Below are 16217 nucleotides of genomic sequence, written 5' to 3'. Positions count from 1 at the left end.
TTGAGTTTGGGAGAACAAAGTCAGAAGTCTGACTTTAATCTAAGAATTCTGACTTTAAACTCAGAACTAAAATTAATTCTTCACTTGTAGCCCAAGCTCAAATTCATTTTTTACCTGGCCCTAATCCTCTGCTGTAGTGATCAAAGAAGTGATAAGATTTAGCTTTATTTGAAATATGCTAATATCACTGTTCTTCCTTTTCACACTACAGATCAGTGCATCTAAAGCTGGATGCATAAGAATGTTTAGGTATCTCTGCCACCGTAATCAAACTACAAATAACCAAATTTCTGACTCACTGGGTCTTCAGACCGAGAGCAGCACTCGCTACACCAACTCACAGGCCTTTGATGGTGGTCGCTTCAGGTTCTAGTGAAACAATGAAAGATGATTCAGGATGTCCACTTTGAATAACTGAATCATGGTTTTGAAGGTTTATCAGATGCCAAAACACTGCACAGCGTTTTATAACAATACGAGACAGGATTTTACAAACTCTGGAAAGTTTTCTGGGTGACAACCTCTGCATTTGAATCCACAAGCAATGTGCACTTTCACGTATTGGATCGACCAACTCAGTGTGTTGCTCCGTGGCACCGCGTTAAATTTCAGCAGAAATTTGAGCCAGGTTCAACGTCTCAGTTTTCAGGGCCCCCTTGCGTCTGGACCTAAACTGCATCAATCTCTAGAACTGAAGGGAGGACCTACCTTCTTTGACCCAGTGCTTACGTCGGTTTTAAACAATCCGCATTCCTTAGTGGGACGAGCGACAAAAACGCCATGAGGCAATTCAAGATTGTGATATTCTGCCATAAGAGCAACGTCAAGTCCATTCGCAGCCACCTTTTCCAAAACTGTAGTCCTCTTTGTCTTTAGATTCTTGAGCAGTAACAAAAGGGACTCTTGCCCCTTGTGCTGTTGCAGTTCGTACAAATGGTTCGTCAAACGTGGCTTTTGGGCTGAGAAGAGTTCAAGAACCCATCACACCAACAACAAACCTCAATGAAATCTTCCCTTGTATGCCTGGTCATTTCGACAACTCTGGCCCGTGGAAGTGCTGGAGAGGAGTCTGAAGTGATCGCCGCACATGCTGCAGTTTCTTAGCCCTAAGCACAGTGGGAGAGGGAGAGCTTCAGCAGTCCCTCTGTGTGCATCTTGTAGAGCAGTTTGAACTCGGCGGGCAGCTGGTGGGACTCCTGCCATTTGGTGGTGAACTTGGTGCCCTTCTTGTCGTAGTAGTGGTACGGCAGCTCCTTCCCCGTGTTGGGGTCCCAGCCAAAGGGCCAGAAGCCGTACAGGTGGATCTGGTCGCACATGGAGGATGCCAGTGTGTACATCAGGATGCCGGTGCTCAGGCGCTTCGGCGACAGCTGCTTGGTTTTCCAGTAGCTGTTGAGCACAAGTGGGGAGAACAATTAGACATTAATCGAACCATACATTTTTAAACGTGGAGTGTAAGATTGCATTCACACCAAATCAGGCATTGTGGCAAAAAAACAGTCCTCCCATTTCTTTGAACGTGGGTAGTGCCCCCCAACCACCAGAGAAAAAGGGTATGACTTAGATTATGACTTAGAGTGACTGGAGCATGGACCGTGCAGACAGGGTAAGCAGTTGCCGTTTAGTGGGCACGGCATGGAGGAATTCTAGGCGAAGGCAAAGAAACAGGATAGTTTTTCTACGTATTTTCGTAGCTTTCAAACATAAGCAGTTTGCAGCGTCAGCCCACACCAGGCCGCAACCTCCGGTTCTGCAACGTGACGCCAATGCGTAAGTGTCTTATTGTATTGAAGTAAATGAGAAATTGACCAACTTCATTCTTGATTTATTACCTCAGTAAATATTGTTAACATGAGTTTATGGTCTCAATCTCTAGTTTCAAGTCTTCTTTCAATACAGCATGATGTTCATTTAGTAAATTATGGTCCCATTAAATGTAAAACAGACCATAAAGCAGAGTATGCTTGAGGGCAGGCTTACATTGATTGACAGGTCGCTGCCGCTACCAAAGACATATACGGCGTCTCTACGTCACTCCTCCGCATTCCAAAAATGGTCACTTCCGTACATCGGTTGCAAAGAAAACACATGGCGACAGCACTATTCCAAGATGGCAACAGAATCATTGCCAAACTTGAGACTTTAAAACAGCAGTCCACAAACCGATGGGTGATGTCACAATGACTACGGCCACTCCGACAGTTTCCTTAGATTTAGCAAATGTATTTTAAAGGTTTTAAAGTAGATGAAATTGTTACAGTCATTCATCAAAAATCTGAGAATAAACTGTTATCGACAGCAATTATTTCTGATGGTTGATACTGAGATAAACAAAAAAAATAATAATCTGACCACTGCTGATGCTTTTCATCAGGCAGTCTTGCTCTGCAGCGTCACAGAGGGGGAACTCTCCAAAATGGCTTCAACAAAACCACCTCCCAAGAGTCCTTGAGGTGCTGAAAGCCGACTGAGCTGCTTGAACGTGGTAATTCTTCCAGAGCAGGTAGGTTTAATGGGATTGGTGAAGATTAGGCTACTGTACGAGCGGCCTATTCTGCTGCTACAACACTAAGCACTGGACTTAAATCCCTCTCCACCCACACACACATTCCCAGCTCTGTGCCATACCTTTCACTAAATAGCTGTTTCCTTATAATCCGGCTTTGGAGCCTAAATCTCCTCTTTGCCATATGAGAGTGCAGCTCAATACAATACAACCACACTAGCTACTACAAACAGGACAGAGAAACATGGGAACATTTTAAACACGGACGGACATAAAAATAGAGCTAGAGAGAGAGAAAGCCGGTGGAGTGACACAAATGTGTCATGTGTGCTACCTTTTTTAGGAGACAGCATAGACCATCCTTAACAGGTTTAAATGTGTTTATTATTATTATTATTATTATCAATGAATCCCATTGCATTAAACTATTAAAAACACATCAATGAGTCAGACTGTTAGACTGGTTGATCTGTTCCTTTATTACCAAGAACACACTATAGTTTATTTTGACTCAATCCCCCATACACCATCCTGCTGCTGTGAACACTCACCAGAGCACCAAATGTGTATTAATCCACGGCTGAAAATAGTCCCATACAACTTCTTCCTGTTTGATTAACATTTGCTAAAACTGCATTGCCCAGCTGTTGTGGGACAATGCTGAGCCTCTTTTAAAAGAGAAACTATGCATTTGTGAGGTGGAAAATATTAAGAAACAGACTAATGTATTGGTTTTCATCTTTTCATTGAATTTCTGGACAATCTAAAAAACGTGATTCGTACCTGGATATCTTCTCCGGATCTGGAAAAACGTTAATGTTAATGTAGATGTAAATACATGAGAATGCATTGCAGGCCACATCTGGAGTTCAAAAGATCTGGAGTTCAAAAGTCACCTCTCCCTGCTATCTCAAGTAAGGACTGCGGTTGAATGGTCTCTTTTTCCTGGGAAGGTTCCTAACTGACTGAAATGACCTGGGAGTATCTAAGTGGCAGCCATGATGAGAGCTGGTTGAATTGTGCTTCAATGCTTCTTCTCTTATCCCCTATAGCATGGGGTACACTGGACTGATGCCATCCCACAATTTCTTAAGGCGGCACATGGCGGACCCAAGTCAATAATGCCCGCCGTCTTAAATAAATTAAGTAGCCTAGTGTAAGTTCATTAAGATTCTCCAAGCACCACAGTTTTGTTTTCCAAAGTCCTTATGAATTATCCTTCACATATTTCTTTGTCCTGATGCCGTTTTCCATAATTTTTTGACGATTCGACAGCAACCTAGCCCTTCTTAAGCAAAGTTTGGATTTTTCAAACTCCGCCCACCTATTTTGCATATTGAGATCTGATCATAGTAGTGGCAGAATGAGAAGAACGAGAACGCTTTTTAATACCAGGTGTAAATGCAAAGGCTCATGTTAAGATGTCATTATATTATATGATAGATGGGGTCTTGTTGTTAATGTTCTGCAGTCTCACTGGGTGTCTTACCTGTTGACATACTGCATGATGTTTCCAGGCCAGGCTAACTGTACCTTCAGCTGACTTCGATGTTCAACGAAGAAGTCGACCAGCGTCCTCGTCACCGTGGCCGACGTGTGGAAGAAAAACGCCGGGATCCACAGGATGACGCCATCGAGCTTCTTCAGGCTCAGGAAGAAGTTGTTCCTGTCTTGCACAGTCAGTAAATTGTTGTAGTATTTCTCCAAGATACTGGGGTTAAAGGTCGTCATGTTGGTCCGCCGCCCGACGTCCTTCTTAAAGATCTCGGTTGGCGCGAAGTTGCAGCGGAAGACGTAGTCGAACTTCTCGATCTGGGCGCCGCAGCGCGAGCCGGTGAGAATGCCGCTGTTGCCGATCACAGCGCAGACGTTGTAGTGCTTGTTGAGGATCGGCGAAACCTCCGGGAGGAGCGAGCGAAAGTTCTCGCCGATGGAGAAGACGTACTTGTGGCTGGAGTAGTCATAGTGCATCAGCTGTCCGATTCGAACCGAGTCTCTTGTCAGTGAGAAGTTGTGAGGGATGTCGATGTATTGAGAGATCTCGTTTCTGCAAGAGATTTTTGTGGACACAATTATAGCAATACCTACACAGTGTAATAGTGTTAGATTGGAAAGTGGGTTGTAACATGAGCCCTCCTCCTAACAAATATGACCCAATGTATGAAGAACAATCCTATTCTATAGGTGTTTGCTGTTAATATGTCCACTTCCTGCAAGTTATTAAAAAATATTTTTGCGAAACCTGTGTTGAAACATTGGCTATTTTAAATGAATAAATGTCAATTAAAGGCACAGTTTGTCAAAATTACACTAAAATAAACAAAACAATAACTATAAATATAATGATACAAGATTGTCAAATTTAAGATATTAGCATCTGAATTATATGCATGAATAGATGCGTGACCTTTTAACAGTAACCACAATCTTTCAGAATGGCATGAAGAACTACTGAGCCATAAAAATAGTCACAACTCTGGAGGAGACAGTTGGCACAGTGACCAAGACAAAATGTAATTGTTATAATGACAAACAGTGGATTAAAAGGAAAAAAAGCCTATGAGGGGTTTAAACCCAGCGCTGAATAGATCTCATCAACTATAAACACAGCAAAACCAGTTAATAGCAGTTGTGCATTTAAATCTGCATTAAACATGATTAATGTGCGGATTAGACTGGATGTCGATGCGGTTGTTCTCTTGTATTGTTGCTGCTCTGTTTCTTCACCCTTTGGTCCCTACAAACCTGATAAAACCCCATTTTGTGATATTAAAATACATTGAAGGGGCATTTCATTTTCTGATGCTTTCTGTCATCTGATGGTCAGTTTATCTGAATGTGATCTCAGCCCCCCTGTTGCGCAAAAACTATTTCTGCTTCTACCGGGATTTCCACTTGACTTGGACTTTCTTCAGATCTGAGACTTGAGGCTTGTAGGCAAAAACATCAAAGTCGCAAAAATGAACAAATACATAAGACAGCGGACCTGAGACTTGATTTGAGACTTGCTCAGACATGACAAAAGGCTTGACTTGAAACTTGGCTAGGACTTGTCCTTAAGGACTTAACACTTTACACTAGCATTGATAAGACCTGACTTGGACTTTTCTCAACTTCACTTGAGAATTAACTTGGATGTGTCTCAGCTGACTTGAAAAATGACATGGACTGGTCTCAGCTGACTTGAGACTTGACTTAACTTGGAACTTAACTTTAACTTGTCTCAGGTGTCTTGGAACTTTACTTGGACCAGCACTAAAGCACTGGAGACTTGAGTTAATACTGGCTTTATCAAGACTGAAGATTTTTACTAGTCTCAACTGGCTTGAGATTTTACATGGACCAGCCCTCAAGGATTGTACACTTGAGTTAAGACTGGCTTAGTCAAGACTGAAGACTTGACATGACCTTGTCTCTACCAACTTGAGACTTGTCTTAAACTTGCTTTGATACAACTGGAGAATCAACATGACACACAGGCCTTGACAAGACTTATGACTCTAATTCATGTCTTGACTGACTTGAGACTTGACTTGAACTTGTTTCCAACTACTTTATACGTTGGTGCTTACGTTGGTGCTGTCTGGGAAACAATCCGCTGATCATTTCTCAGTTTCAGCGGTTTGACTTTCCAAGTTAAACTGTCATACATTTTGTGTAAAATAAGACATTTTTTCACGTCATGTTCACACGAACTGAACTTAAAATAGATTAGATGTGGAATTTAAAATGATTCAGATTGAAGTAGATTTGATGCTGGATTCTAATTCAATAACATTTCACCACTGGTGATCACTGCACAGACAGAGTAACCTACTTCAGCTGTAGGAAAGCAGAGCTGTTGTAGGTCCATTTGGTGGAGTTCTGCATGTCCTCGCTGAGAGCGTTGGTCAGAGGAGTGAAAGCTGGATCCAGATACTTCAACGCCAGCTGGGAGCTACACAGAGGAGGAGTAGGAAGAGGAGACACGGAGGTTAACCCAGTCTTCAGATATTCAGAGGAAGTTGGCTTCATCCACTTGCATTTCAAAATGTTTTGAGGAGCATTTTAGCTCCTTAAAACTAGGTTTGTAGGTAAGGATAAAAATATCCTAATTTACCTGCATTGCAAAGCATTTAAAGTAATTTGTCTGACAGGCCAAGAAATACAAGCATTCCGGTCGTAAACAATCCATTACCTAAGCAATATTATTATAACCACATTATTTTGTGTTGAATGTAAAAATACATAAATCGTTAGCAATTTACTCCAATCTGAGTTAGGATTCTAAACCTTTTTTGCATTCAAGCAGCAGCAATGATGCCATTTGTTTTTCATGTTTCTTAAGAAAAGACAAAGAAAGTATTGACAAAGACTTTTGTTCTATTACAACCACAAGATTTGATGAACTACCTACTTGTTTTTATTTAAATATATTGCACGTAAATTTAAACTTGGTATGGAAACTGAAAGTGAGATCACCTGACCGCTTGTGTTTCTTGACGTCATTGTAGAAAAAAAATACAGTAAATCTAGAACTGGAATCTGCAGGAAATTAATATAATTTTGTTATTTTCCCTATCAGCAGCACCCCTTTCACAAAGTTAAAATGCCTCCAAAAGAAGCGGATTGAAATGTGCAAGTGTTTGAGCCATTCAGCAGATATGTGAGGATTTTGTTCCTTTAGGAAACCAGCTGCAGTGGAAAACAGATTCAGACACTTTGGTTTACACTATCAGCTCAGTGTAAACGCAGCCTCTTGTCTAGAATCAAATCAACCCAGCATACTGTGGGAAGATGAGCAATAAGGCGAAAACTGTTGCAGAATTTCTGTCCATCTTAACAAGTTATTCATGGTTCACTTCAGAATCTGTATGTTGAGTTAAACATTTATCCTTCAACCAAATTTGATTTCGTTTTCCTTCACTTTCGAGCTGGTTTTAAAACAACCGCCAACATCTTGGAACGATTATTATAGTGCATATCAAGACATTTAAACTCTGTGAGAAATACAGTCACCATGTGGTAAATTTGATCTTTTTTAAAGACGCAACAAGGTCAACCTACTTGATAAGATGAACACCTTTTTTTTGCAGTGCAAGAAGCTTCAACTCTTAGTATGCTACAAGTGAAAATATAAAAAATGAGACTTAACCAGGAGATAAACAGTGTATTAATTAACTTTGTAAGCTTTTTTAAATATTTCAATTTCTTGCATGGAAACCTTGACATTTTGAATGCATTCAACTCTTTCTTCTCCATGGTGCTGTCTCCTGGTAGAGCAGCATTCAGTCCATGTTTTCTCTTAACACAACACTCTCCGTCTAACCCAAAGTCAAATGAGAAAATGGACTTGGTTTCATCTCTACAGAGATCAGAATGGTTTGGTAACTAACTTGTTAGCTAACAAACCAAGACATCAGAAAGTCCCAACATCAGCAAATCAATTGTTGGCAAATGTTGGCCAGCTGGTTATGTAGCTAGAGGACCGTCATAATATTCTTAACGTCATGAATGCAAATTTACGAATCCTACCATAGCAAAAGTATGGCCCGCCCTACTCAGCCTATTAATTGGCTTGCCCTGATATTCTGACCCTAACCAGTCTCATTCCTCATGCTAAGTAACTCAACCAGCAAAGGGAACGAGTACCAGCCAATCAGAGGCAGAGTATGGCGGGCCATTTTCTTTTTGCCGTAGAAGGATTCGTAATTTAGTGTCATGGATGGAACCTGGATATTTCGTCACTCAGTCATCATGATCAGATCATGAAAATATGAACTCAGTGGATGGTAGAAAATCTTGTTAGCGAGTTTCAACGTAGGAAAAATTAATGCTTTAGGTGTAAAGTAACAACGAAACAAAATTAATTCCGACATTAAAGTCAATGTGAGGCATGTAAAATTAAAATTAAAATTCTCAACAGGAGCCCTGCTTTGTTGGGGTGTTAATGGAAGAGATCATAGTTGAGGTAATTTGTGTTTGTTACTTTGCATCGGCCTGCTGTCATGTAGGTAACATTTTAGAAAAAGACTAAGAAGATTGGCCAAGACATGGTGAGGTTGTTTTTTCATCATTATTTCTAATTATGTATATCAGAAGCTCCTGAGTGTCTGAAATGTCCAAGTTCCATGTGTTATCCTTCCAGTATCAAACCTACCAAGAACTCTGCAGGGTAATAATTACCCTTGCTGTCTAAGAAGATAAAACATGCTGACAGCTTTGGAGTTGTCTTTGGGGGTATTTATTTCTGTATTGATAGTTAGGCTCTCAGTTTTCACCTGCCTCAAGTCTTTGTGGAAAGCTAAACAATGACACCGATCTTTGCATCCCACTCTGCAAAAGGCGAACTAAGAAGATTTCGACAATGTCGGAGAGTGGTATTAGACAGAGTGCTTGCCTCTTTCCCACCAATCTTTTGCCTTTGATTAGCATCAAAATGTCAAGGGTTCAGGACAACTCTCTGATATGGCCTACACAGCTGGTCAATTAGTATTTGCAACTCAGTTTGTTTCATCTCGCTTGAGGAGCGAAGTCAGTGGAATTTACTCCATCAGGACAGTTCAGACAGCGTCAGAGGTTTGATCACTGAGGAGGCTCATTCAAATATTCTGTGACTTTAACTGTCCTGCGTGGCAAACCCCACCTCTGTGATGCCCAACCAGTCTAAGACAAACCTTAAAAATGTGAAAATACTGTTTGACCTGGATCTGATGGCAGCCAGACCTCCAGCAGCTTTGTTTTGTTGTTGCACCGTCAGCCGTCTTTGAAACCAGTGAGGCTGAGGCGCTGAATCCGGATCAGCATGATGTACTGTAGCTACTGATTTGAATTGCCCAGAAGAATACAGTTATTTTGAAAATGTATTTTCCTCTTATTTATTTAATTCATGCTGTTTCAAATCCAACACCCCACCATCCAAAAGGCTTCAGGGTAAACTCAGGGTCATAGAGTCGCTGCTGCTTTGTGTCTCGCTAGAGACAGAATCAGTTTGATGCTCAGTATCAGACCGTTGATGAATAGACAGGTGGTAGATTGATAGTTCGATCAAGCTCCCGTGAAAAAATATGAATATTGAAGAAAAGAAAAGGAAAGACAGAGTACATCCTTGTGTTTTGAATTCAAATGTCAGCACTCTGTATTCACCTCAGGTCAGGTTTGCGAGGCGGCCTCTCGCTGCAGGAGGAATGTAAAAGAAAAACAAAAAAATAAACTCACTCTTATCTTCATTATCACCAGTGACTTTAAAATGACACTGAAAGAGAGGAATACCTTAACGACTTTATAGTAGACTCAAGAAACACCTGGCATGCAGAGGTCAAATGCTTTTCATATACTTACTCGATATTATATTATTTTAACAACGAAACACTTTTAGTGATATAAAAGCTCTAATGGTGGTCATTTGAGTTGTTGGAGCTTTTTTGCAGCAATTACAGAGTGCTGCCAAAATAAAATGCTAATATTTTGAAAATCAACCTGGAACAAGACACAAGACATGAGTGAATACATAAATATGTGTGAAAATAAACTTTTCACATTTATTTATGTGAAAAGTATAAATAACGCAAATTTTCAGTCACAGAAACATTATAAAACGTAATGTATTATCATAGTTTCAAATTCATTTTTCTCAACCACTAGAGGGCTAAATTATACTGTAAAACCAATTTTGATGGTGGTGTATGAATGTGTAAAAACATTTACCGAAGACGGTTTTGAAACAGTAGGTCTGGAATATCTTGACATTAACCAAATGGATTGGCACAAAAATTGGTACAGAAATGTATGGTTCCCAGAGGATGAATCCTGATGACTTTTGCGATCCTCTGACTTTTCATCTAGCACCACAATCAGTTCGACAAATGTGATTTAAATTTTTAACTTTTAGCTTTTACTGGAGATATGTCAACAACTACTAGATGAATGGCCATAAAATTTGGTTAAGACATTCATGGTCCCAAGAGGCCGAATCCTATTGATTTTAGTGATCCCCTGACTTTTCCTCTGGCGCCGCTATGAAGTTGATGTTTTTTGTTTTTGACGGAAATACCTGAAATTTGGTTCAGACTTTATTTGGATAGTAGTAATTTGCTAACTTTTCATGCAGCACCATCATTAGATATGAATATTAATTTCCCTAATACTTTTGTTTAACTAATTATGTTATCAATTCCCTGCAAAAATAATGACATTCCTGTAAGACTCAGCTATACTTTGTGTTAAGTGCAAATGCTAATGTACTAAACAAAGATGCTGTACGTGGTAAACATTATACCTGCTAAACATCAACATATCAGCATTGTCTTTGTGAGCATGTTAGCATGCTTGCATTAGCATTTATCTCAAATCCCCACTGTGCCCAAGTAAAGCGACGCACGTTAAATCAATAAATACAAACTCACATCATCTCTGAAACTTTTGTCCGTCATTAAAGTTATCGGATCCGGTTTGATCTTCTGCTTTTTTTTGCATCTGTCAAAGCCAAAAAAGGTTGTTTGACCACCGTCCATGCAAATGTCATCATCCAAAATAGCATCGGATTGCTACTCTCCCATCACAGAGTACTTTACAATAAGGAAATATAAGAATACAGAAATTAAGAATTTCAAGATAGATTGTGGCAGGTGATTGCAGAACAGCTTAGAATTGTGGACGGTGGCAAAACGAAGGATGCAGTAAAGATTAGAGAGTAGTTTAGGTGCATTAGGCACCCAAACAAACTTCTACTTCTTGATAATTTATTTTATACATTAGCCCAGTTTGGGGCTAGGGTTATCCTTTACACCGACGTTATTAATTTAGTCTTGTCTTGTAGTGTGGATTTCATAACGACGATAATAATAAAACTTTATGGAAATCCGTCCTTCAGGTTCCAGTGGGAAATGTGGGCCTGATGGTGGTGCTAGACTTCAGGTCAGGGGGTCACCAAGATCATTAAGAACATTAAGAACATGTTATTTTTCATTGTGATCTGGCCAATCGTTTCTCAGAGGGAAGACGGACCATCACATGGACTCACATCTTCTCCATTGACTGGCTGCACCGCATTCAGAGCAAAACCCAAAATGTCACCACTCTCCTGATCCTAAACTCTCATTCTTCATCACCACAGCAGGAGACTTTTATAGATTTGTCCTTTGGAGTGTTTTCCCTTCAAACCGCTGCCCTCCTTTGCATCTAACTCACTCTGAGCGTAACCTTGGCCCCGTGCTGACGGCGAGCGAGGAGGAAAATGATTACAAGTAGGAGGAAAATGAATGTGGCTCCTATGCTGTAAATCAGATCCAAGGGCGGCTCGCTGGCCTCCAGAACCTTCATCAGAACGATGCCGTTTTAGTATCGACCTCCGGACCTGACCGAACAAGTCAACAACGACAAAGATTTACAGAATGATTTTACATGGAGCTGTACTACAGTGGCCCTACTGAAATCAGTTTCAAAGTTTAGTATATATTTTAAGATGAAGAATTCGATGGCAAGATGTGAAAACCTCATTGATGTTTCCATGGAACCAGATGGAAAACAATTGTGCAGCATAATCAAACAATGGTATTCAAATTGAGTTTTCGAGATTCATACCCATTTATTCATACAGCTACGTGAGTAAGTTGGGGTTGGATGTCTTGCCATCGACATAGACTAGCGGAGCCGGGGATCGAACCACCAATCCTCTGATTAAAGTACGACCCGCTCTAGCGACTGTGGCTCAGTGCTCTCGCCCCTCTGTCCCTGTCACCACTGCATCTGTGTAAAGGACATTTATGGCCAATGGATAAAAGCATATGTGAGGAACACAAAAGTCAATCCCAACTCTGCAGCATCCATAAAAGCAACTTCCTTTGGATCAACTTTTTGATCCAGCTAATCGAGTCATTGGTGGGGGAAATAGAAGTTTTTCTTGCTTATATTCCTACAGTGTTGCATCTCATTGAACCGGTTACATTTCGTTTCCCCACACTTGTTGCATATTTTTGTTATTTCTGGACTGTTCTTATGCTGATATTGCCAATGAGGGACCTTTTTGTGCCTAATGCTAACTTTTATTGCATGTTTCTCTGGTATTACGCGCCTCATGCCTAGGCTTAACGGCACCAAGGCTAAAGCCCCGGCAGTGAAAATGCTGTTTTTGAAAGGCTAAGTGCCAACAAATATGGATTGAAGCAGAATATTTCGTAGATAAATACAGGATAACAATATGTTTTTGACCAACTGTTCCAGTTGCGTTTGAGAAGGGAGGGGAGGGCTTGTTAAAACATTCCTAAGCCGCTTCTAGCTTTTGTTTTTTTTCTTTGCCTGTTGGCTGGTCTTTGCCTGTGGTAGGCTAATCAGAGTGTAATGGCATTGTATCGGTAATGTTAGTCCCAAAATACATGAATAAATGTCTCTCTCTTGCTCGTTAACTTGCTTGCTGAGTAGAATACTTTGTGAAATCAAGTCCCCAGGAAGAGCATCAGGCTTAGAAGCTTATTTATACATAGCAGCCAAACTGCAGAATTACAACTTCCGGGTCTGTCACAGGATGCCATGGAGCCCAAAAAGACTTTTCTTGTTCTTGAGACACCATAGGCTACTTTTTTTTTTTTTAAATTAGGAGGTACCAAAGGCCCAGTTCTCACCTAAGGCTCAATTTACTTGAGCAACCGTACAAAGTTTACTTTTTCAGTATTGAAAAAGTTTTAACAAATGTAAAGATATAAACACATTACATCAAAATGGACATAAAATGGAGACAGAGGAGCTGTGAGTGAACGAGCTGATCTAGTTCACAGCTGTAGGATTAAGTGACAGACGCCCTGTTTTCTTTCAAGCTGATACACATTCACACACTGACTGAGAAAACACACTGACATGTACTACATGTAGGCCAGTTTATCAGGACAGAGCTGTCTCCTCATTTAAAAAAACAAATCAGCCAATCAGTGTCTATTTACTTTACTATACATACTGAGAAAATGTATTAATATTGCGATCTGTTAGAAAATATAAACCTGAACTTATCCTGCTAAGACATATTAAAGCCTTTTAATGCAGCCTTTTATAAAATAAAGTCTCATGGAGGAAGCTGTTGATGATTTGAGGTTTATTAGTTCTGCACAGACTTTTACTCTCTGCCTTGTTAGATTATCTTCTCCATATCTGATGACATTTTAATCATAAATAAATCGTTCTGAATTCAGATAGTTCCAAATACTTTAACCTACATGCTAAATATATGTATAGCTGCTATTAGTAGTGATGCCAATATTTATACCATGGTCTTTATGAATACTTGAATCTGATTGGCTGCAGGGTGTCGATTGATTCCTGATAAAGAACACCCACTAAGTTGTTCCACTATCTTATTTAACTCTAACTACTCCTACCTATGTGGACTCTCATTTTTATGTGAAAATATTTGTATTGATTTGGGGACAGGGTTGGACAGCTAGCTTGTCTTGTTGTTTAACACTGTCGAATTATATTTGATGCCTTCGTTTAATTAAGGGCCCAGCATCTCATGACCTGTTCGTGGTCATTGAAAAAGTGGTCATGTTATATGGCACGTCTGCCAATGATGTGTTGTAATGGCAACATGTACTTTTTCCAGGAAATAACTTTCCCTAAATGTTGCAACAGGGAAGCCCGGCATCCTAGGAAATCCATTAATAGTGGACAATACCAAAGCACACACACTAACGTTCACTACTTCACATATGTTCAATGAAAGAGTGAGGCCGAATGTTTTCTTTTTAAAAACCATAACAACAACCTTTCCCTAACCTTACCCATAACATAGAACACTGTTCCCAAACTTTACTTTTCTAGGGATCCACTTTTTAAAAATGACAAACCATCGTGACCCAACTCACAACGGTCCGTGTCTACCGATCACAAAAAGGACGAATTTGGAACGTAAATAAACTTTCTATGCTAAGCGTTTTCACAGCCATTACACATCACCTCATATTATCTTGAATAGGTAAACCAGCCACGTTGGAGAGATTTACGTTAGATAAATCACAACTATGCACAAGTGATTAAAAAAAAGTGCACAAGTTAAATACTTTATAAACGAGACCAAATAAATGCATTTAAGCAAAGCCAACAGGCTAACTTGTTCTTCTCATTTCCTCTCATCAGGTAAAAAAACAGGATGTACGCCAGCCTTTCTTATCAGATTCATGCTTTAATTATTGGACGTAAAAATTGTTTTGTTATTAATACATCATTGTATGCTGCAGCATAAAATCATAATAACCAGCTCCGAAACAAAAGCACATTTAATTAAATCAATACAGGTGGCCACGAATGTTTAGCCCTATAGTGTGTGTATGTATGAGAGTGAACATTTTAATACTTAATGGTCCTGATTAACCAAACCAGAGACAAACACTGCAAACACCAATGAAAAGTAGAGCAGCACAGTCTGAGAGCTGCCAGGCCTCGGACAGCAGAGAGGCCTCCATCAGCCGGGTGATGCACCTTCTCAGTGGGCAACGTTTACCTATTTAATGGTTAGATTACTCCACTCCTCCAGATCAAAATGAGAGAGGAGCTATAACAAAATAACAGTAAGGAACATCATTTAAGAGGATTGAAGACAATGAAGAGATGGAGCATTAGGCTCTAGGTCACATTCAGCTGTGTCTTTCTACACTGTCAGCATGTATACACCTGAATGCACTAAAAATGAGAACCAAACACTCAGCTGATCCTCCCCCCCCCCCCCCCCCCCCCCCGCACTCACCGAAACCCTGCATGGAACATGGACATCCTTGGTCCTCCGTTCGGTCCGTATCTGGGGGTGCTGAGCAGGAAGTCCTTCTTGATGGACACGTAGCTGATGAGCGACAGGACGAGCAGCGCCACGCTGAACATGACGAGCCCCAGCGCGCTGACGACCCGCACCATCCTGCCTCCCCGGACCGGAGGGTCACCGGCCGGCCAGGACGAGGAGACGGAGAGCGCCCAGGCGCACCGCATCAGCGGCAGAGCGAGCGGCGTGGACGCGGAGACGGCGACGACGCGCGCTTCACGTGGATTTCACAGTCCATGCGTGGGTGGGGGGGGGGGGGGGGAGAGGAGATGAGGCAGCGGCGACGCATGAGCGGTGAACAGAGGGCGCGGACAGGCCGGACATGGACGCGCGACCCGCGGATCTATCGACGCGTGGAGCCGGAGGGCAGAGCGGGAGACGCGGTGTTTTATCACCAGATCTAAAAATAATGAGGTTGCGACGCGTCAGCGGAAGGAAACGACGCACGCAGGAAGAACGGAGTATGACGCATTGACAGTCCGCGCATCGCAGAACGGAGTGCAGAGGATGGAGGAGGAGGAGGAGGAGGAGGAGGAGGAGGAGGAGGAGGAACAGGTATTGGAGGTTTTTTCCCCTTTTTTCTGCAGGCTCAGATCACAGCCGTTGTCATAACCTCGAGGCGGTGAAGTGACGCTTCCTGTGGGGGAGAAGAAGATGGTGGTGGCAACCGGCGGATGCTGCTTCCTCTCCTCATCTGCATCATCGGCGTCTCTCTCTCTCGCTCTCTCTGTCCTCCTCCTCCTCCTCCTCCTCCTCTCTCGGTATTCTAATACATGAAAGCGGCGCGTGTAGCTTTAAGGAGCTCTTGTATCGCGGTGACGAGATGAAAGCAAGCAGCAAGCAGCATCTCCTGTTCCAGCTATTGCATATGTGTATGTATATATATATATATATATATATATATATATATATATATATATATATATATATATA

At 41.2% G+C, this 16217-nt stretch overlaps 1 protein-coding gene across 1 annotated transcript; it reads right to left on the bottom strand.

The window, feature by feature from the left end:
• Positions 1-1095: 1095 nt before the first annotated feature.
• st8sia3 (ST8 alpha-N-acetyl-neuraminide alpha-2,8-sialyltransferase 3) lies at positions 1096-15388 on the bottom strand. Its single transcript, XM_054613061.1, has 4 exons — positions 15216-15388; positions 6324-6443; positions 3996-4553; positions 1096-1389 (listed from the first exon to the last, which is right to left on the bottom strand). Exons 1-4 carry the CDS (start codon positions 15377-15379, stop codon positions 1107-1109), a joined length of 1125 nt encoding a protein of 374 aa, XP_054469036.1. The 5' UTR covers positions 15380-15388; the 3' UTR covers positions 1096-1106.
• Between the last annotated feature and the right edge of the window lie 829 nt (positions 15389-16217).

The sequence above is a fragment of the Anoplopoma fimbria genome, chromosome 14 (assembly GCF_027596085.1).
Source record: "Anoplopoma fimbria isolate UVic2021 breed Golden Eagle Sablefish chromosome 14, Afim_UVic_2022, whole genome shotgun sequence".
Classification (NCBI taxonomy): Eukaryota; Metazoa; Chordata; class Actinopteri; order Perciformes; family Anoplopomatidae; genus Anoplopoma; species Anoplopoma fimbria.
The sequence above is the reverse complement of the archived record's forward strand: the minus strand, read 5'-3'. Positions and strand labels throughout refer to the sequence as shown.

Excerpts from the sequence above, each read along its gene's own strand:
- st8sia3 (XM_054613061.1), bottom strand. The coding sequence starts at position 15,379 with ATGGTGCGGGTCGTCAGCGCGCTGGGGCTCGTCATGTTCAGCGTGGCG. Across the intron at positions 6,444-15,215 it reads ATGTTCCATGCAGGGTTTCG|CTCCCAGCTGGCGTTGAAGT; the intron begins GTGAGTGCGGGG and ends TCCTCTGTGTAG. Across the intron at positions 1,390-3,995 it reads ATCATGCAGTATGTCAACAG|CTACTGGAAAACCAAGCAGC; the intron begins GTAAGACACCCA and ends TGTGCTCAACAG.